This window comes from Grammomys surdaster, unplaced genomic scaffold (genome assembly GCF_004785775.1).
Source record: "Grammomys surdaster isolate TR1022 unplaced genomic scaffold, NIH_TR_1.0 254, whole genome shotgun sequence".
NCBI classification, from domain to species: Eukaryota; Metazoa; Chordata; class Mammalia; order Rodentia; family Muridae; genus Grammomys; species Grammomys surdaster.
In genome coordinates, this window is record NW_021604695.1 from 1058375 (window position 1) to 1078406 (window position 20032).

At 49.9% G+C, this 20032-nt stretch overlaps 1 protein-coding gene across 1 annotated transcript in view; it reads right to left on the reverse strand.

The window, feature by feature from the left end:
• Nucleotides 1-504: 504 nt before the first annotated feature.
• The window catches only part of Mmp24 (matrix metallopeptidase 24), a 42910-nt gene continuing 23382 nt past the window's right edge, over nucleotides 505-20032 (reverse strand). Inside the window, exons 4-9 of the mRNA XM_028775285.1 lie at nucleotides 18947-19251; nucleotides 10683-10844; nucleotides 8074-8288; nucleotides 6232-6370; nucleotides 4696-4962; nucleotides 505-3137 (exon numbers count right to left, since the gene is read on the reverse strand). Coding sequence (XP_028631118.1) covers nucleotides 2800-3137; nucleotides 4696-4962; nucleotides 6232-6370; nucleotides 8074-8288; nucleotides 10683-10844; nucleotides 18947-19251 — 1426 coding nt within the window. The 3' untranslated portion in view covers nucleotides 505-2799. The remainder of the gene's footprint in view (nucleotides 3138-4695; nucleotides 4963-6231; nucleotides 6371-8073; nucleotides 8289-10682; nucleotides 10845-18946; nucleotides 19252-20032) is intronic.

Genomic DNA, 20032 nt, shown 5'->3' on the forward strand with positions numbered 1-20032 from the left:
TCACCCTGTGATTTCCTGTCTTGCTCCCTCTGGGCAGAGATTCAAGAAAGATCATGGAGACTGAAAGTCCCACAGGGCCACCTCAGGATTGTACCTCAATTTCAGATTTGTTCCCTTCCTCAACAGCCCCTAAACCAGCTCATTCCCAAGCCCCTTTTCAGCCCTGTCCTTGGGCAGATTCCTGAAGCAGAAGAACCAAGACCAGATGAGGCCTCCTGGCAGGATCATGATGCTGTTGGATTCTGGTTTCCCCCTCCCTAGAACTGAGTGGCAGCAGATGTCCCAGGCCATGGCCCTATGGGCCCTGTCTCCAGAGAAAGCCTTGCCACAGTGACCCTCCCATACTCCTGAGGTCCCAGCGGTGGTGGGTGGGGGGCATTGGTTGCTGGTTAGAAGATGCATGGGGCAACTGCAGAACTGTACTCCCCAGTCACCCCTTTCTCCCCGAAGCTTCTTAAGGGCACACATATGCCCTGGTCTTTGTTCCCACGCCCCAGGGAAAAGACACTGTATTTCTGTTTTATTTAGAAATGATTTAAAAAACATTGTACAAAGGCTGATCAGTTTAAAATGTGACCGACACTGAGATGCTGTGATGTCACCCAGGCTGAGGGAGGCTGAGCTCTGAGGGTGCCAGTGCTTTGCCCCTCTGACTGCTCTGACCTGGGCTGATGGACAAACAGATGACCGCAGGCAGAAGAATCCAAGATTGGAAGCCTCTAGACTGAGCCCTCTCTGGGCCCAGTCCTGCATCCCTCACATCTGCAGCCTGGGCTGCCTGCCTTCACCCCCTGCTCTTTCTCAACTGGCCTTGGAATGCCAGGAGCCGACAGAGAACCTGCGGGGCCTAGAGCTTTCAAGAAGTGAGAGCACCAACCTGAGGAGAGGGACCAGGGAATTGGGGGAGGGAGGCCCAGAAGAGAGGACTAGAAGAGACATTTATCTCAGACCCTGGAAGGGCCCACAGATGGGGACACAGACCTGGCCAGGGCCACTTGGGTAGCAGGGGCAAATAAGACCTCCTTGTGCTTCATCTGAGGGTAAGATGAGTATGACCCTCAGCCTCTCAGAGCCTACAGTGGTTTCATGTGAGTGGACAGGTGTGAACTAATAAAGTGCTTTGCAAAGTATAAAACACCGTACAAACCTATAATCACTAAATCTCTTCAGTTGTTCCCCGCCTGCCCCAGGGAGCCTGCCCTTGGCCAAAATGAGAACACAACGGTGAGATGGGACACAGTGGACCCACATAGGTGCTTCTGGGACAAGAGATTTTACTCAACTCCCAGGGCAGGGAGAGTCCCTGTCTGTGCTACAGGGCGAGCTGACCCAAATCCCAGAGACCACAGGGCAGGGGCAAAGCCCATGCAGGCTCAGAGGTCAGAGTTGGTATCTGTGACCTACTAGCACCCTGATGGCCGCCTCATACCACTGTTGGGCTTGGCAGAGAGCCATTGAGCAACACTGCACCCAGTGGTTTTGGAGCAAGTCAAGCCAAGACTTAGGAACTCCTGTCAGATGTGAAGAAGGGCCTCAGGATAAAACAACAAAAAGGTTGGTTGGGGTAGGGAGTGAGGGGAAGCCCCAAAACCTGGGCTGCTACCATCTGGGAATACCCTTTTCCTAAGAGTGATGCAGGAAGATGGGCCTGGGCTGCCAGGGTCAAGATTGGAACACAAACACTGCCTCCAGGCTGAGGTCAAGTTGCCCCAGGAACAATGGGATGTAGACAGATTACTTAAAAGGCTGCCCTGCTCCCTTACTTTGAGGCCATGACAAGGGTGGCTCTGTCTAACCTATAGTTAGGCTGAGGCCCCAGACCACAAAGGGCAGGCTGGAGCAGGGCAGAGGACAGTAATGAAGGGGAGAAGAGAGTGGTCACAAACATGGATCCGCACCCAGAACCAGGGTCAGCTCTTGCCCCAGCTGTTGAGCCTTCTGGACAGGATGCCTGCTAGTATCAGGATGCCCGAGTGGCCTTTGCAGCACCATGGTCCTTAGTGCCTGGGGAAGGGCCACCACACTGGCATCATCACCAAGACAAGTCACCTCTAGCTGACCTAAAGCCTCAAGTAGCCTTTGCAAAACGGGACTTTTAAACAGTAGTGACAGGACATTTAAATATTCACGACATGACAGCTGGGTCCTTGTGAGATCCAGCTGGGCCACAGCCTTGCCTGCAGCATGTGACCATAAATTCTGAGTCTCCAAGGAGACCTGACAGGTGGAGCAGGTTTCCTGAGGAATCTGCTATTGGCTAGCAGGGGAAACCCAGGCTTTTGCCCACTGTGTTGGCATCAGGGGCACTGCAGCCTTGGAGGATAGTAGGGTAAGGGTGAGGGGACATCTGACCAGCAGGTGTTGGCAGAGGGGACTGGGATTGGTGGCATCTTGGGGTGGGGGTGAGGGCTAGTTCTGGCTTGCCTCAGAGGGCTGGGTCCCAGCCAGGACTGGAGCTGTGGTATCTTGCAGACACCACAGGATGCAGTGACCTCGTGGGCACCTCCTGGCATGATCCTTGCCTCCTGACATGGCCTGGGTTATTTCTTTCAGTAGAGAGAGGTCTACCCAGGACAGAAGGCTGGCAGCTGGGTGCCAGCTACCCAACCTGGGGCATAGCCACCATCACTCCCTGCCCCACACTCAGCCTAGACCAGTGCACCCACCACTTCAGCTACACACGAACCTGGCCTAGGGCCCTGCTGGCCCCGGTGGGCAGTGGCTAGAGCTGCCCCTCAGACCCTGGTGAGGAAGGGCCTGGCTGGCCAGACCGGGTAGACAGAGAGGGCTCTGGGCTGCTCATACCCACTCCTGGACTGGCCGCTTATAGTAAGTGACGGGCTGAGGACCCGCCTTGTTCTTGAACTGGAAGATTGTGTAGAGCAGCACCAGGAGGCAGAGGGACAGTGTGCAGGGGACAACCACAGCCACAGCATTCACAGAGCCTGGCACATCATCAATGGTCACCATGATGTCCACATCGTCCTGGGGCAACCTCCGCTCCTTCCGTCGCTCTCCCTCCTTCTGCTTGCAGCCCATCCAGTCACGCAGGATGTTGCGTGGGTAGCCTGGTTCCACACTCAGTTTCTGGTTGTCAAACTTCCAGTAGTCCCGACCTTTGTAGAAGTAGGTGTAATCTGTGGAAATGGGAAGGACTTAGCACCACCACTCCAACACACCCCTAGCACCTGCTCTGGGGTCCTGCAACATTGTGCGAGAGAGGAGCTGCAGGTGGTAGGTGGAGGGGAGTGGTCTGTTGGAACCAAGGTGATTAAGTGCTCTGCTCCAATGACTGCACAGTAATCAACACAAAGAGGGACTCCCAGGATGTGGACAGTCCCGCTTGTTAGTTCGAAGATGCTGGGAAACCATCTCGGGATTTTGAGTAGAGCGAACAGATGCTTTAATTTATATTGCCCAGGCTGGATCCGCCTTAGCAGGAAACAGTTCCGTCACACTGTGCCCCAGGCTTCCTAGAAGGGTCAGATCAACAAGCACTTGTACAACGCAGTCTCCATAACTCTAGGACCCCAGTCTACCTCTTGTCCCAAGCCCCTGGAGTTGAGAAATAAGATTTCATGTGTTAGCAGCAGACACCGTGGCTCCACGATTATAGATTTTGGGGGATGGCCTGGGCTTGGGATATATCACTCTGCAACACAGATACAAGTTCTTTAGGATCCTTCTAGTGGCTTTAACGGCTGGAAGGAAAGGAGGCAGGCCAGGCAGCTCTGCTGATCACTCCCTGGGCAGCTTCCTCAAGACTCCCAGCAACAGCCTTGGCAACCCAGCCAGTCCACAGCTAGCCAAGCGGCGCACTTAGACGCTCCTCATTGGCTGACTCCCCAGGACTTTCATTGGTCAACGTCTTTGACGTCACCTGTCTCTGAGGCTCGCCAAAGAGGGAGACCATGTGTGTAAAGTATCACATTTTAAAAGTCACTAAACAGTCGTGTTCCTCTGCCTCGTTTATTTATTTTTTTTAGCTTTTGTGGCAAGGTTATTTTCTGTCACAGGACTGAGAACTATGCAGCTCTTACTTATTGCTTCCGTCCTGAGCCTCTCCCATAAGCTGGTTCCAGTAATCAGCACGCAGTGAATGACTGAACCCTGCCGTTTCTTACCAACTGAAATGTTAGTAAGATGATGAGGGCAGCCAAACCTTTTACATGGCATAGACCATGTGGTGGGCATTACGCTAAGTGCGCTCTAGTTTACCTTATGAATCTTTTATCGCCCAGCCCAAAGGTAAGTGCTAGGATCTTTCCCGTTTCATGGATAGTAGAACGAGAAAAGTTCAATGACTTGCCCACCACTATAGAGAGTTAGTGGAGGGGGTCTGTGAACCCAGCCAGGTCTGGTCAAGTGTCAGTGCTTTTATCCAGGTAGGTCAGTAGACAGTCATGGATGCTTGCTCTGCCTGAGCCTCCTTTGAGAAGCTTATAATCTGGTAGGGAGACCTGATGGCATACGGTGATTGCCAGGCTAGCCTTTAAACCCCATGAAAAATAACCTTTGAACCGCCCCTATCTATCACTGGAAGTTAATTTACTATGTGAACATGGTCTATTTGGGGACAGTTGTCTGCTATCAAGTTACATTACTCAAATCTGGATACTCTAGAGAAGATGCCTGGCCCTTGAGAACCACATAAAATTAACTCCCCATTCCCACCTCAGCTTGGCCCTTACATACATCCTTCCTTGCTGATGAAGGCCCCTTGTGGAGCCTGCGGGATGCCCTTCCACACGGTGATGGGCTTGGGGTAGCCAGGGTCTGTGGCTCGCCGCTCTTCGCTGTAGCGCCAGTACCGTTCGCCTTTGAAAAAGTAGGTTTTGCCCACAGGTTCCCAGCGCAGAGCTGTGTCAATTCCTTCACGGGGCAGGCAGCTTCCCAGCTCCCCCAAGCTGTGGGGGTACCCAGGCTCCACCGTCACTTCTTTGAATACCCAGTACTTGTCACCTGCAGAGCGGAGAGTACCGGAATCAGCCTACGGGAGCCGCTCAGGGCTGACACAGCGGTCCCACTCGCCCATCTTCATCATGAAGTCAGAATGTAAGTTTTAGCCCCTGGCCCAGAAGATCTGGAGAGCAAAGGCCAATTATAGCTTTTGGGCAATGTGTACCATGCTACATAGGTTCTCTGTCCCACTATCTTGGTTTGGATGAACCTTTTGAGACAGTCTTTTTTTTTTTTTTTTAATCCCTGGCTAGCTTGAAATTTATGTAGAGCAGACTTGTCTCAGACTTTCAGGGATCCTCCAGCCTCTGCCTTCCAAGGGCTGGGATTACAGGTATAGCCACCACACGTGGCTATTTGCTTGTCTAGACCCTCTTTCATTTTTGGTGATCTTAGCCACTCCTGTGATATCATATGCCACTGCTCCCCACAGCTGGGGTCAGGTGTGGTGTGTGTTCTGATGGAGCAGCACCTACTGCCACAACAACCTGGGACCTCAGCGTGTTTATTGTGTTCAGAACAGGGAAGGAGTTAGTCTTGGTGGAAGCCCCTGCAGTCTCATGGAGGAAGCTGCAGTTACTTAGTTTTTGGACACACTGGTCAACTGTTCATAAACATTCACAGCTAGACCACAACAAGGCTTTGCCAATTCTAAGCCTGACCTATATGGGGAAAGTCTCCAATTTCCCATGGATCCAAGTTCCTCCATCCTTGATGTGGCTGGCTCATGTCAAACAATGCACACCACTCATGACTTTATGCATTCTTCACACATCGACTCAGGGCTGTCTCAGATCCTCAGGCTCCTTCATCTGCTATACCCTCACCTAACTCTGATGATATAGCCCCAACCCTTTATGTCCTGTGCTCTCCCATGATCCCTGGCTGCTCAATATTGGGTGAAGTCAAGGTTATCAATGTGAAACCACTCAGAACAGAGCTAGCCCAGGCTGGGTATGTTACATTGCTTTCCCCTTCCCTCTGTCCTGTTGGCCTGCTTGGGCTCTTAAAGAACTGAGAGAATGACCTTGTAGTGGAGGTGGGTGGCCTTCCTTGTCTTGCCCTGGACTTCATATGAGTGGAATTTTTCACCCCATCAACTTTGGTGCTTTCTTGACTTGAGTTTCCCAGATGATATAATTCCTTTCTGCAGAAATCTGACCCTTCAGGAGCCAGTGACAGCCCACGGAGGGCATCTGTTTCCCATCCCACCTCTTCTGGTTTAGACAGGGAAAAGAAAGTCTCAAAATGGGGTAGCAATGCCCATGTTACCTTTGAAGAAGACAAATCTTCCATCAGCTCTTTCATAGGCTGCATCTATGCGGGCAGGCAGGCCCTTCCAGAACTGTTCAATCTGCATGGGGTAGCCCTCCTGTACCCGGTTATTGCGAAGTCGCCAGAACCAGCGATCCTGGGGGGTGCGGGGGAGGGGAGAGTGGAGAGGAGAGAGGCAGGTGGCAGATTTTACCTCTGAATTCAGTGATCTCAGCCCCAGGGCTCAGGCCCAACAACCCAACCCCAACCCTGGGGCTCAGCCTCACAACCTCCCATAGAGTCTGTCCATCTGTTGCTTCCAACTCTTAAGACAGGATGTAACTAACTCTTCATTTATGCCTGCTGCTGTCCAAGACTATGAGACACACAGCAGATGGGTGTGGGAGAGGTGTGGAAAGGCTCGAAAGAAGTCTGCCATAGCCAGGAGTGGCCACGGGAGGGCAGCAGAGAGTTACTGATATCAGTTGGGCTGGGCCCCGGTCTGGTGGGAATCCCAGCATGGTAAAGATGATAAAACCCACACACGCCTGTGAACACTTTGTTGGGAGGATCAAAGAAATACGAGAGCTGCAGAAGGAACATGACTCAGAAGATAGTACAAGCTAGAACTTAAAAAAAAATTATGTGTATGGATGTGTGCCTGAGCGTATGAATGTACATCATGAGTGTGCATGAGCCTGCAGACATCAGAAGAGGGCACTGAATTCTCTGGAACTGCTTAGAGGCCCTTGTAAGCCCCCATGTGGGTACTGGGAACCGAACTCAAGTCCTCTGCAAGAGCAGTAAGCACTCTTAGCCACTAAGGTGGTATTTTAAAAGTGTTTTACAAAGCACTTTCAGGTCCAGTTTTTAAAATACTTTATTCTGACTTGAACAACTCTGTCAAGTCAGTCTGACACATACAGAGTCTTAAGGAAGGCCAAGGGACATACCTAGAGCCAGTCGCTTAGTGAGAGGCAGAACGGGGCTAGCCTGCGTGGCCTGATCCTTAGTGACTGAAGCTTGTTGGGGAGACCTTATGAAGGAAAGCAGAGTAGCTCTCCTCTGTCACTAAGTGTCATGGAGACCAGTTTTCCAGCTCGCATTTGATGAAGGGTACTTCCTAGTGACTGGGGTGTACCAGCAGGCAGCTTTCAGCTTCCAGATCTTTTCTGATGGCATGGTTTCGTTTTGTACCCAACATGGAATGACTGATGGCCCGGCCATTCTAGATCTGGCTCTTCCCATAAGGGACTGAGTTAGCACCAGGTCCGTGTCTCCTCAGCTTCTCCCTTTGTCTTGACTGGTTTCTCCATCCTCCTGCCTACAGCTGTTGATTCTAAAGGTCCTTAACCAGAGACCCTCATCTGAGCATGTTTCCCCAAGGATCTAGCCGCCCTTGGATCACATGGCAGGCTCAGGACAGGGAACATGATATGGCCTAGCCAGTCCTGCCACTCATGCCCTGGCAGGAGCTGTAGACTCTGCCACCCCTGGCCAGTCCCTACTCTGCATCATCACAACCTCTAATCTTCACACATCCTGTGCCAGAAGAATGAGTCCCCCAGTTGAGTAGCTGAGGTCTGAAGAAGGGTGGGTGACTTGTCCAAAGTCACAGACCCCATCTCCAGCATTTTCCTGAGCATTGGCTCCTTGGAAGCTATCAGTGAGCCAGTCTCTCCTTGTCACCTTGTAAAACCAAGTTGATTAACCTATCAGTACCAGAAAGAGACTCTGGGTCCTGGCCACTAGACCAGTTCCTGTCCAGGCCCCACAGTAGCCTGATTATAGAGCAGGAGCTTGCCCAGCTCCATGGAGGGGAAAAGGACACTCTGGGTAGCACTAATCCACTATTCATACCTTAAACACAAACATCTCCCCTCGGAAGAGGGCCACTGTGTTGAAGTTGCCATCGCAGATGTTGGGTTTGGCACCTGGAGTGGATGGTCGGTCCCCTAGAGGTGGCCGAGGGGGCCTGGGCTGCCGCTCATGTTTCCTCTCAGATGGTGAATGGATCCTGCGGACCGGGAGTGTAGGAAGGGGCCTTGTGGGCTCCAGAGGCTCAGCTGGGGGTCCTGGAGAGAGGGGCTGGATCTTAGGGAGGGCCCAACTTTCCCCTTCTGTCATCTACCATTGCCCCAACACTATATAGGCAGTTCCAGGTCAAGTCTGTCCCTCTGACTTCTGTACCTTCTCCTTGACTCAATGCCCCAGTCTCTGAGGACACAGATAGAAACAGCTACTGAATGGGGACCTTCACTCTCCACTCCCCAAGTCTGGCATCTTCCCTTTTTAAGAAGAAGCCTTTGGGCCAGTGTCCTGCCATCGAACCAATGTCCCACACCCTCCTTTGCTGCTCCCTCCACACAGGCTGGACTCTAATTTCTAACCACCTCCACTCTTCAGCCAACTTCTAAAGAGCGTCAGCTCCATTTTCTACCCAGACCACTTGCCAAGATCACCAATGACCTCTGTATTTCGGAATCTAATAGTTATCAACTCAAAGTCTGTTGACGTAACGACTCATCTCAGGAATCTTGGTAATGCAGGTTATGACTCAGAGGGCCTTGGGTGGAACCAGACAGCATGTCTTCAAGGTCTCAGGTGAAGCCCATGCCACCGGTCTAAGGCCTACACATTGGCTTGCAAGATTCTGAAAACATCTGCCTTGAACCATGTTCCTACTTTTCCAGGGCCCTGCAAGGTTTGTCTGTCCTTGGGGGCTGTTCTATTAACCTCCATTGTTAGGGGTGTCCACCTTACTCCAAAGACTGGGTACCCTTGGGGTCTCTTTTCTTCCTTCCCTCTGTATTGCTTCTCAACTTGGGCAGCCCATGGGATCACCTAGAAGACTTTTATACCTCTAGATCTTCAGGAAGCTCCTGAAATGGACTCACTCAGATCTTTGAGATGAGAGCTTGGTGTCAGTAGTTTGTTTTTTATAAGACTCCTAAGATGATTCCTAAGGGCAACCCAGCTGAGAGTCACTGCTGTAAGGGGCTCATCGGCTTCCAGGCTTTAGAGACCCTAACAGCTGTCTCTGACATTCTGTGGTGATAGAAATGCTCTGGTCTGTATTGTCAATATAGTGGCCACATGCACATATGGCTATTGAGTACCTAAGTGAGTCACTAGTTCTTAGTGGCCAAGGAGCTGAAACTTCAGTGTAAATATTATAACTTCAGTGTAAATATTATAACTTCAGTGTAAATATTATAAATTTAAATTTATTTCTTCCTTTCTTTCTTTCTTTCTTTCTTTCTTTCTTTCTTTCTTTCTTTCTTTCTTCCTTTCTTCCTCAAAACGTATTTTCTCTGTGTAGCTCTGGCTATCCTGAAACTCACTCTATAGACCAGGCTGGCCTCAAACTCAGAGATCCTCCTGCCTCTGCCTCCCAAGTGCTGGGATTAAAGGCATACAACCACCACCTGGCTAACATTTATATTTTAACAGCTATTTGTGACTAGTAACTATGTATTATACACTAACATCCCCAAGTGGATAGCCACCTGGTCTGTAAACTGCAGACTGAGATATCATTCTACAATTACAAAGACCAGAGCACTCCCAACCCCGCTTTAAAAAAAAAAAAAAAAAGACAGGGTCTCATGTGTCAGTGGCTGGCCTCAAACTCCTTATATAGCACAGAGATGAATTTGAACTTCTGATCATCTAGAAGGCTGGGATTACAGGTGTATGCTACCGTGTCTGGTCATGTGGTTCTGGGGTACAATGGGTTCCAATTGTAGGGCTTCATGTAGGCCAGAGGAGCACTTTACTGGCTGAACTACACCCATAGCAAACTCAGAACTTTCTGTTCTCTTGACCTGTTCTTTTTTCCCCTCATCCCCATATCAGATCTGTCAGCAGATCTTGTCCATTCTCCCTTTGAAATATTGGCTGCCCGCCCTGCCTCCTGCTGCCTCACCTGCTGTGCTGCAGGGCTCTGGTGGCTGCACCTCCTCCAGAGGGAGCCCCCTCCTGTGCTTTCGCTCCCCAGCATTTGCTCAAGTGAACTGGTCTTCCCATCTCAACCAACCTGACTAGATCGTCCATGTCAGCCTGACTTGTCCTTGGCAGTGTGGTAGGATTTTCACATCTTATTGAGACAGCAAGCTAGCTTCCCATTTGCCCTAAGATCCCAGATCCAGTTATGACACCACTCCTCAGGCAGAGTTGTGACTCTCCTAAGTTAGAGTGTACTTGGTCCCCATCTGTTAGAGGGAGGTAATGGAGAACAGGAGGTGACAGGGGGATGGTTGGGAAGGATACAAAAGAGGGAATGAGTAGGCCTCACTTCACTTTGCCCTTCCCAGTTACAGCCTCATCCCCTAAGTTTCTCACTATGCTAGGGGACCTCATAAAAGTCAGCATAGAGACATGACAGCAATGCTGACGATTGGCAAAGCCCCCAACCTGGCACCGCCTATTCTCACAATCGGAACCCTCCGTTCCCCTACTACACACACCGTAAATCTTCTGGATGCCCTGGAGATCGTCCTGCGGCAGTTTGAAGTTGTGCGTCTCCATGTATTGGTAGAAGGGTGCCATGATAGCACTGGGGTCATTCGAGTGCTCCAGGCCCAGTGCGTGGCCCAGTTCATGCACGGCCACCAGGAAGAGGTCATTGCCTGCAGAGAGGGACATAAGAGGTGCCCAGGGCACCCGCTTTGTATCAGTCAGGCCGTTACTTGGCATATCAAACACATAGCATTACCCTTGTCCCTGACCTTCGACTGGACGTTGGGATATAGAGAAATCAACACACACACACACACACACACACACGCACACACCTACCTCTTGGTACAGAGGGTTACATGCAGAATGGCTACACAGTATTCGGGCACTTGGGTGCTTTAACAGATGTAGAAAGATTGAGTACTTATTTTAAGATACTAAGGATTGAGTCTTTGGGCCTTGTATATAGCGGGGAGCTATCTCCCCAGATCTCTTTCACTTTTCATTTTGAGGCCTCAAACCTGCAATCCTCCTGCCTTAGCCTCCAAATAGCTGGGATTACATGTTGGTGCTACTAAGTCCCATTTGGATTGGAGGGAGATGCTCAGGGAATATACTGGCAGGGTGAAACTTGAGTCTTGAATGGCAAGACATGAGTCTGAAGAATAGATTCAGGATTACGGAGGAAGAGGGTGGAGTGGCATTCCTGGCAAGGGACTGCTATAACTCAGGTCCAGGGACAAGTAGTTCATTCCATTTGGCTCGAGAACACAGCACTAGGGGAGGGCCAGGGAGAGATGAGGTCAGCCAGGCTGGCAAGCAGGGCTCCGTGATGCCCTACAAAGGAATTTGGATCCGATTCTTGGCCATGGGTTTGTGGGGGTCAGGGATAGCAGGAGAGGGGGGCAGAGTGAAATCACCCTGTTAGCCATTGGAGAGGGGGTTAGAGGCAAAGGAGACTTGAGGCAGGTAGATCAGTAGGATCGGTTCAGAAGCTGGGGTGCAGGTACTGGGGTGCTGGTAGGCAGGTGTAAGGAAACTATGGATAGACAGAAGACAAAGTCCTTGGGTTGGCTGGTTAGTCGTCATCTCCAGGAGGCCTGGTGTGAATGGGGGTAGCTGTGGGGGAGCAGGACCCTAGTTCTGGAACGACTGGTCAAAATTGACGTGAGGAGTCATGAACAGGTGGGAACACAATCCTGCTACTGAAATCGGACACAGGATGCTGAACACGAAAGCGAGGGGTAGCACAGAGTCCAAGATAGGACAGCCCCGCCTCCGTTTCCAGTGCCACGCCTTCAGGCTTTGTGAACTCAGGCCAACACCTGAACCCCAATATGCTCGTTTGTAGAAAGGAGAAACTGGACCTGCATCATTGGTTTAGTGAGGACTGGATACCCAACAGGCATCCAGCATAGCTGGGACTGATTCCTCTGCTGCTACAGGCACAAAAGACGTGAGCTGGACCAGAGCAAGCCTGTTAACCAGAAAGGTTGGCAGTGTTTCAGCAACCAGATGCTCTTAAAGCTAGCTGCCATTAGTTTCTCCTTAGTCTTTAGGCAAGGTCTGAATTGGTAGACATTAAATAACCATAGTACCGGGAAAGAATGTTTTGGCAGCACAGTGTCCTGATTTGGGCAGGACACTGTATCCATGGTTCTGGCTTCTCCTGCTCAGTCTCTGGGATCTGTTCACCCCCAAGACCGTTCTCTTATCTCCCAGGCTTACACATGCCTCAGTCCCTTTCTGTCATCTCAAAGTCCACCAGAAGTAGGGAACGTTATTGCCTACTCTGCTGTGGTATCCCTGGCAGAGTTGCCCTACTTAATTAAGGCCTTCGGAGAGTCAGATGAGGGTGGGGGCTATCTGGCATTTCTGAGTAAAGTCTTGGGAAAACAGAAGAACTCCACAGGCTAGACCCAGACTGACTCTCCTGACACCAACACCGTCATCATCAAGTCACCTCTGAGCAAGGGAGAGGAGTGGGGGATGGACAAGATTACAGCAAGGCTGGCCAAAAGCCTGGGCTGGCCTTCTGCTGAGAAGGGCAGGCTGACAGGAGAAGGCCAGGTTGCCCCCAGCTCCTTGCTCAGGTCCTGGTCCCTTCAGCAGCAGGGAAGCAGTGAGCTCATCTTTTCAGCTCCACTCCAAACAAAGGTGGCCGCGGGAGCCGGCAGAAGGCAGCTCAGTTTCCTGCGGCCTGTCCTGGCTCTGCTCCTGGCATGCTGATCCACCTGTACATGCTGTTCAGGGCCTGTCTCCTGAGCAGGCCTCGCCTTTGAGACATCCACAGGGAGGGACCTCAGCAGGGAGCCAGGGAGCCCTGGATTCTCTCCAGCCTTATCCTTGGCTTGTGCCTGGTTCTGAGACCAGTGAAATCCCTTGAAGGAAAAAGTCCTGTGGGTTTCGTCGCAGGACCACAAGGAAGAGAAGAGCTAGGAAGCTAACATCCTACCACACAGGACCAGGAGAGCAGCACTGCGCACGCCTTTAATCCCAGCACTTGGGTGGCAGAGGCAGGTTGATCTCTGATTTCTTGGCCAGGCTGGTCTACAGTGCTAGTTCCAAGACAGCCAGGACTACACAGAGAAACCTTGTCTTGAAAAAACGAAACTGGCCGGGCAGTGGTGGCGCACGCCTTTAATCCCAGCACTTGGGAGGCAGAGGCAGGTGGATTTCTGAGTTTGAGGCCAGCCTGGTCTACAGAGTGAGTTCCAGGACAGCCAGAGCTACACAGAGAAACCCTGTCTCGAAAAACAAAAACAAAAATAAAAAACAAAAACAAAAAACAGAACCAGGAGAGCTTTGGTGAGCAGAGGGAGGGAGATTAGAGGGCAGCCACCCTGAGCTTGTGAGGGGACACAGAGGGATGAGGTTGTCAGCTATGGAGAGGAGACTCTTAGGGTCTTTACTCCCCAGAGCATGGGAGGCAGGAAGCAGAGTGGTCAGAACACAGTTCGGGCAGCTCTGTCGTGTCCTGGCAGTGTGGCATTTTAAGATCTTTCTCCGCACAAAGAAAATACTGGCTGCCTTCCTCCTAAAAGCAGGGGCAAGGGTTAATGAGTCAGTGTAAAAAAGTGCCCACATCAGGTCCTGGCTCAGGTGGGTCATTACACAGTACCACTGTTGTGTTGAGAGGGCCAGTGTCCCCAGCTGTGTGTGTTCTGGAAGTCTCTGTGCTGTGCAGCATGACAATCTGCTTGGCTACTCCAGTGGACTGTACCTTTTTTAGGATGGACTCCGTCACTGGGGACTCCCATCTTCCTAACTCTAATAGAACCCACCCCAAAGCGTTTCATCTCCTGCCACCCCCGTGTTCTCCCCAGCACTGTCCCCTACACCTAGAAGACCTCCTTTAATGTTCACCCCGGGGCCATCTCCCAGGAAAGCAGCATGGCTCTCCACACTGGCAGGGAATGCTGGCTTCTGCACTCTGACAGCGTTTTAATCTCAGGCACCTTAGGTATAGGCCACATTCCAATCTTCACTAATTACAGCCACCGGTACATACGCTGTCCCAAGACTGAGATTCTTGCTGTAGTAGCCTCAGAAAACGGCTCAGACTTGCCTAAGTCTGACATGGTAAGTTTGCAGCACCCAGAAGGGAACCAAAACTGCAGTCGTTTTCCAAATGCTGCCATGGACCACCTGTCACAGACTCCTGTGGGGATTGTTAAAGATGTGGCATCTTGCTTCCACATCTGTCTCTGCTGCCTTTCAACTGTGACTTTGTCAACACCCAGCAGAGCGTCACTTCCCATCACCTGTAAAGCGGAGATTATAATCTCCCTGGTGGGGTGTGAGTTAGTGACCTAAGTGTGGAAAGCCTCTGTCCTGTGAAGCAGGGCGTGGTCATGGAGGCTCTTCCTGGCGTGTCACCTTCCTCCAGGACGGAACCCTCAGGGCTGGGCCCCCTCCCGGCAGAGCTGAGAAAGCGTCTGCTGACTTCACTGCTTGACTCATTTGAAAGAAATTGGGACAGAGGAAGTTTAATAAAAGTGGCTTTAAGGTATGCTGGGCTAGCTTGCCCCTTTGTATGAGAACCACACGTACAATTTGGCAGTACTCTGGGGAGCTGCATGTACGCGTGCGCGTGCGTGTGCTGTATGCATGGACACAGGCCACAGGCATGCTTACCTCTGGGGGCACAGATGGAGAGATTAGAGATTGATCTCAAGCATTCTCTATTGCTCTCCACCCTTCCATCATTCATTTATTTTGAAACAGGGTCGCTCAGTAAAGCTGGTGCTTGCTGCTTGGTTAGTCTGGCTGGACAGGGAGCCCACAGTATCTGCCCATCTCTGCTCCCCAGCTTGGGTCTACAGATGAGCATTGCCACAGCTGGCTCTTACGTGGGTGTTAAGGATCCAAGCATGGCTTGAACAGTAAGCACGCTACCCACTGACCCATCTTCCCTGTCTCACTTTCCCTTTCTCCCCCAAACAGGGTTTCTGTATTCCAGGCTGGCCTGGAACTTACTGTGTTGCCCACACTGGTCTCAGAACTGTGACAGTCTTCCTGCCTTGTCTTCTTGAGTGCTAGAATTATAGATGTGAGTCTAGGAAGGCTTTTAAATACTGGGGCAGTGAGGACTCTGATTCTGGAAGTTTGAGTTCAGATATAGACTGTATCTTCCCTTCCTTCTTCCTTCCTTGTTTCTAAACAGGACAGCTTGAATCATCTGTATTTTCTGATGAAGTGAGCAAAATGTATCAATACCACCAAGGAAAGATCCTACCCGCAAAGTGAAGAAGCTAAGTCCAGTCAGCCTGCTCTACTCTGCAATACTCAGGAGTCACGTGGAGAGAGACAGATGGAAGGTGAACCTGAGTCTCATCAAGCAAATGACTACACTCACGACAGTTTCTTCCATGCAAGACAGGGAAATGTGGGGACAGGATGTATTTTAAATGGTAAGACTTTAAAAGAGCCATGTGTGGTGTGGATCTTGTTTGGATCCTGATTCAAGCAACTGTAGAAAACATCTGAGGTAAGTAGGGAGCCTGCCGGAGGGTATTAGATTATGTGTCTGTATGTTTGCAGGTGTGCCTACCTTTGTGTGGGGTATATGGAGGTCAGAAGTCAGTCTTGGGCATCGTCGAATCTTGTGCTTTGAGACAGGGTCTCCCCCTGGGTCTGGAGTGTCCTGACTAGGCTAGGCTGCTTAGCCAGCAAGTCCCAGGTATCCTCCTGTCTCCAACTCTCCAGTGCTTGGAGTCCAAGCATATGGCACCACACCTGGCTTTTTCACATGGGTTTTGGGAATCAAACTCAAGTCTTTGTGCTTGCACGGTGAGCAGTTTATCCATGCTCTGGGTGTTGCTTGCACAGTGAGCACTCTGCCCATGCTCCAGGAGTCAGAGTTTAAGAAGTTGTTAACTTCACTGAGTTTGATAATGATTTTGTGGTTATATAAAATTAGGCCTTTGTTAGTGTTACACATTAAAGTAGTTATATATAAAATGATATTATACCTGGGTCTTTTTTTGTTTTGTTTTGTTTTGGTTTGGTTTTGGTTTTTCAAGACAGGGTTTCTCTGTGTAGCCCTGGCTGTCCTGGAACTCACTCTGTAGACCAGGCTGGCCTCAAACTCAGAAATCCACCTGCCTCTGCCTCCCAGTCTCAGAACTGGAGGCTAAGCCCGGTAAACTCTTCAAAGCAAGGAGTGGGCATGCCTGTTGAGAACCCGACGCATCTGCATCTCCGTAGGAAAGTAACCCTTTAAAAATTCAGTTGTATTTACCTCAGCTAAAACTAACGGTGCCTGGCACATGACAAGGCCTGAGAATGATAAGGTGACACCTTGTCGGTCACCACAGGCATTTGTTGACATCACTCCAACAATGAGTATAAGATAAAGACTAGGTACACAGAGGGCCAGGAAATTTAGCCAGGATGTAGAAGAGACAACACCAAGCCAGGGGAAGTGGAGCTTCACAGGAAACAAGAGGACCATGACAACGAACAGTATCATGGCTCCTGGGCTGCACCTTGGCCAAACCATCCCCTGGGCCAGTTTTGGGCAGAGGCTGAGAGGAACAAACCCCTGAATTACATAGTGGTCTGGTGTAACCTCAGGGGAGGATCCCACCTACCTACCCCAGACACGGCTTCTGAGGGAAGGGACTGTGGAAAACCTGCCAGTACCCATAAGCTGCACCCAGACAGGAAAACCTTTTCTCTTTCCCACACTTGGTCCACCTTAAGGATCAAGATCTCCAGGGACAAGGTTTCATGTTTCTAAAAGACCCTCGGTGGTTCACATGATTAGCCTGGGTAGGGAAACTTCAAGGACAGAGATGTTTCTCAAGATGGGGCTCTGCGTTCTTAAATTTCTAGGTGATTCTCATGGGCCCTGTAGTTTGAGATACACAGAAGCTCAGCACGGTGGCTGAGGGTATGGCTCCAGGATTATAACACCCAAACTCCAGACCTTGTTTAACTCCTCACTATAGCACCTTAGACAGAATAATGTTTCTGTGTACCTTTAGTATGCCTATCTGTAAAAAGGGGCGATGATACCTGCTTACAGCATGATGTATGGAAGGCACTTGGTATGAACCTCAGAACCTTAAATACCCATGGATTACTGTTATAGTCTAAAGGCTGAATCCCCTGTCTCTCCCTCCTGACTCTTGTTGCATTTTCCTGGCACCTCTGCTGCAACAGGGTCTGCATTATGACAAGGCGACTTATGTAGACTCTGCCTGCCCCCTTAATTAAATGCTTAGGTATCCTTTGGTCTTTGCAGGACTCTGTACCATGTCGCAGCAGCATTGGAAGAGACCTTAGCGATGACTTAATCTGTCCCTTTGTCTCCACTTCCAGTATGCTGGGATTACAGGTGTATAGCACCATGCCTTGCCCGTGCTGGGGATTGAATGCCAGGGCTTTCTGAGTCCTAGATGAAGACTCTACCAATTGAGCTACACCCTTGGCACTATTGAACTCAGGCTTGAGCTCCAGCACTGCTACCGACCAGTTATGCCATTCGAGCCCCAAGCTCTTCATTTTAAAAATAGACATGACTTGGCACCGTGGTTCAGTGGATAAAGACACTTGCTACCAAGCTGATGACCCAAGTTCAAGCCCTAGAACATACCTGGTGGGAGGAGAGAAAGAACTCCCACAAGCTCTCCTCTGAACTCTATAGTACACACTTACTCCACAAATAAAAACTAACTAACTAAATGAAATAAATATATTGCCGGGCGGTGGTGGTTCACGCCTTTAATCCCAGCACTTGGGAGGCAGGCGGATTTCTGAGTTCGAGAGTTCGAGGCTAGCCTGGTCTACAGAGTGAGTTCCAGGACAGCCAGGGCTACACAGAGAAACCCTGTCTCGAAAAAAACCACAAAAAAAAAAGAAGAAGAAGAAGAGGAGGAGGAAGAAGAAGAAGAAATAAATATATTATTGGAACAAAGAACTGGCTCTAGGTAAAGGTACCTGCCACCAGACATGGCCACCTGAGTCTGTTTTTGTTTTTGTTTTCTGTGTAGTCCTGGCTGTCTTAGAACTGGGACTGACTTTGAACTCAGAGATCCACCTGCCTCGCCACCTGAGTCTAATTCCTGAGACCTATACAATGGAAGGAGAGAACTGGTCTTCCCAAGTTGTCTTCTGACCTCCTGTGGCATGTGTATACTGATATAACACACACACACACAGACATACATACACACACACACACACACACACACACACACACACACACACATAAATGAATGTAATAAAAATTTTAAATGGGCATAATACTGTGTCTTTTCCCACTTCTAAGCAAGTTCATATGGATGAACTCTTGAATGACAAGAGCCATTGCTGCCTAATACTGACTGCTATTTTGTGAGTATCCACACCACCACAGTGGTGCAGAGCAAGTTGTCTGAGTTGCTAGAATAGTCATGCCACAGCTTAGAGTAACTTTGGGGCCGGAACCCATGCCTTTTGGATCTCAAGCTCCACTTTCATATCTTCTAACCTGTTTCTTCAGCCTCTAACACACCATCTTCTTATTCATGGTGCTATCCTGCTTCAGACCAGTTAGACCAACTCCTATGTGGCCTCACCCATCTTTGTGGCTCTGGTCCTGATGGATAAAGTGTTGAATATTGTCAGAGGGCACAGTTCTCGCTCTCGTGGGTCCTTCTTAGACAAGAAGCTCTGGAAAGCAGGTCTCTCATCAATGGCATTCTCTCAGTGTATCCTTTGTGCATCTTTCCCTGAGAGCCTAACAGCCCAGCACCCCCCTCACCCCTTACCATCATGTCCTTACCATCATGGTTGGCATTTCCTAGTGTCCAGGGCTCATCTGAATCAAAGTGAGTATCTCCTCCAATTCCTGGGCCAGGAAAGTAGGCATGGGCTAGGAATCCCCCTTCCCCATCAAATGGGGAGCTGTCACCATGGAAACCAGAAGCAAAGAAGATCATGATGTCTGCCTCCTTCCGGTCACTTTTGATCTCATGATATGGCACCTCTTCAAAGGTCAGCGGGGTCACTTTCTGCCACACATCGAAGGCCTGACGAATAGCTTTCCGTGTGTCCAGCTCACCGACCTTTGGGGTATAATTGTGAATGCTGGTGGGAGAAAGAAGGGTCATTAGAAGGAAATACAGAATCAGAGATCAGTGGGGCTAAAAGGGACATCAGAGAAGTATGGCCCAGTGGTCTTTACATTTTTAGTCCTAGGATTCTATCCACTGAAATGTTTAGGGGGCTGAAGAATACACTGAGCAGGAAGTACACTGGGCCCCCTCAGTCAGAATAGCTTTGTTTTCATCAGAGTTTTTATTCCTGACAAGGCTTGTGTTGCATAAGTGATTCCATCCCATGTATAGTTAAAAAAAAAAAAGGTAGATCAAATTCTCTAAGTATAACTCTTCCTCTTCCAGTACATAAAATATACACATTTGTAAAAGTCACAGACATACTGTAATAGTACAAAGGCATTTAAGTGGACAGGAACTAACTATTGCTGGTCTATCAGCAACTGGTGTAGGCAGCACATGGCTTAATCCAGTGCCTGGCCTAGCTCTTTAAGGTAACTGTAGCTATGGCACACGGTTCTCTACAATGGGACATTACTGCTTATGAGCATTCTGTCCCATGAATGCCTGGGATGAATAGGAAGGAAGGAGAGGTTTAGAAAGTTGGGTAATGGAGGAGGGTAAGGTTAGAATTGGGTTAGAAACTTCTTTCCTCTTCTCTTGATCTGTTCCTCGTCTTTGGGAGACCCAAGGGTCTTCTAACCTAGATTCTTCTTATGGTTCCTTCTCTATTTGAAAAAGAAAAAGAAAAGGAAAGGAAGGGAAAGGAAAGGAAAGGAAAGGAAAGGAAAGGAAAGGAAAGGAAAGGAAAG